Source organism: Quercus suber, unplaced genomic scaffold (genome assembly GCF_002906115.3).
Source record: "Quercus suber isolate HL8 unplaced genomic scaffold, Cork oak 2.0 scaffold_236, whole genome shotgun sequence".
NCBI classification, from domain to species: domain Eukaryota; kingdom Viridiplantae; phylum Streptophyta; class Magnoliopsida; order Fagales; family Fagaceae; genus Quercus; species Quercus suber.
This window is the reverse complement of record NW_027069693.1, coordinates 610,401-612,173: the sequence shown is the minus strand read 5'-3', so window position 1 is coordinate 612,173 and position 1,773 is coordinate 610,401. Positions and strand designations below refer to the sequence as shown.

The window sequence follows — 1,773 nt, the reverse complement described above, 5'->3', positions numbered from 1 at the left end:
TATTTGTGACCTAGTATGTGCTCAACGGAATGGTTTCATGTGACAAAGATTTGAACGTAAAACCAGCATGGAATAGAGCGGTCTTCTTAACTTTCAAGGTTTTTGGAAAGAATTCTTTTTTTTTTTTTTTTTAATTACTCCAGTAATATTTTATTTTCTAAAACTGACAATATATACAAAATATTACATTATTGAAAATTTTATATGAGTTAGGGATATGACTTTAAATTTGTAATATCTATTCGAAAAAATGAATTATTTAAAATAGAAATAATATTTTAAACAAAAAAAAAGGACCCTACTTGTTTGCTGATTATGAGCTGCAGTTTTTCATAATTAAAGCACAGGAAAATAATGTATATTCTGAACCCTGTCAAAGAAGAAGAAGTAAACTGTTTTTCTCCAATATATTAATTTCATGGCTACACTGTTAACTTTGCGTGTTAATTAAGCGGAAGAAACTAGTTAAAGTTTGAGAGACTAGCTAGTATATACATGTAAAATTTACTAGTTTACTTCTGGTATGCTTTCTAAATCAGGCTTCCACCCTTTGTTATCATCGTCAGCTGTGAACTCATCTGCGCTATCTATGCCCTTCTTGATATGAAGTTGAGAAACCATTTCATCAACAGCGACTACTCCCTTTTGTATCATCTCTTGCAGCTCTTTCTTTGTGATAACCAGTTTAATCCTCACCACTCCACTTTCTTGCACAGCTTCCTCTTCTGGGTTTGCAAACCTCACTGTTTTCTTCTTGCCTACTTTTGGTGATGACAGAGGAAGAGGTAGAGGTAGTAGATAGTATACATGATTTCTGTGAAGTTTGGTGTCTGGTTTGAGACGCCTGAGGACAGGAAGGGTGTCTGATATTGCATGGCCAGGAAACTCTGACAAGATTTGGTGGACTTTCATGGGTGCTTTGTATGTAAGGATTTTCCCATCTGTTTTCCTGATCTTGATAACTTTATCTTGCAGGCCTAAGCTATTCCCCATGGTTTTGTTTATTTAGAAAAATCTTATAGTTTAATGGTGGTTTTCTAAGTGGATAGTTTTACAAGTAGATTGTGTTATATTTAAAGGAAGTGGTTATAGAAAGTAACCTCATCATGTTTAAGATATTACACAAAATGACCTTATCTCTCTCTGGACCCCATGAAGTTGAAATTCCTGTTGTCTTTGCTGGACCTTTCTTTCTTTCTTTTTTTCTCTTCATTTTTTTTTTTTTTTTTGGGGAGAGTCTTTGCTGGACTCAAGAGTTCATATTCCATGTCATGACCTCCTAATTGAAGTAATCATGACCTTCTTGAAAAAACTTGAGGATCGACTTGTGATTTCTTTGAGTAAAAACATAGGGGTAAGACTGAGTCAGGATTGTTGGAAATTAATAAGTGAGATGAACCTGCACGAGGAATATGTTATTACTTATTTTCAAAAGGCAATCCATGAGATTTTAAACTTTTTAAATGAGATTTTTGAGTAGAGACAGAGCAAAATGAGATTATCTCCTATGATACCACGAGAAATTATTAAGAATTACTAATCTAAAACCCAATTTCACAGCTTATGTCAATTTTAAGCTAACTAACAAATTAAGCCTAATTGCTAATGTAATTAGCCAATTAACATATGCATGGATATTAAAACATAGAAGCAAATCCCAATCACAATACAAGCAGCCCAAACACATTGAAGTGTTTATGGAGAGTAAAACAGAAATCGAGCAAAAAGCTCTTCAGGGCCACTATTAAGTCTACAAGTCACTTAGCTACAAAA

At 33.6% G+C, this 1,773-nt stretch overlaps 1 protein-coding gene across 1 annotated transcript; it reads right to left on the bottom strand.

Annotated features, from left to right (window-relative positions):
- Positions 1-378: 378 nt before the first annotated feature.
- Positions 379-1,057, bottom strand: LOC112004505 (uncharacterized). The gene has a single exon (XM_024036755.2). The coding sequence runs from the start codon at positions 991-993 to the stop codon at positions 508-510; it is 486 nt and encodes a 161-aa protein (XP_023892523.1). The 5' UTR covers positions 994-1,057; the 3' UTR covers positions 379-507.
- Positions 1,058-1,773: the final 716 nt, after the last annotated feature.

What these genes read in the sequence shown, in the direction of transcription:
- LOC112004505 (XM_024036755.2), bottom strand. Translation starts at nt 993, where the DNA reads ATGGGGAATAGCTTAGGCCTGCAAGATAAAGTTATCAAGATCAGGAAA.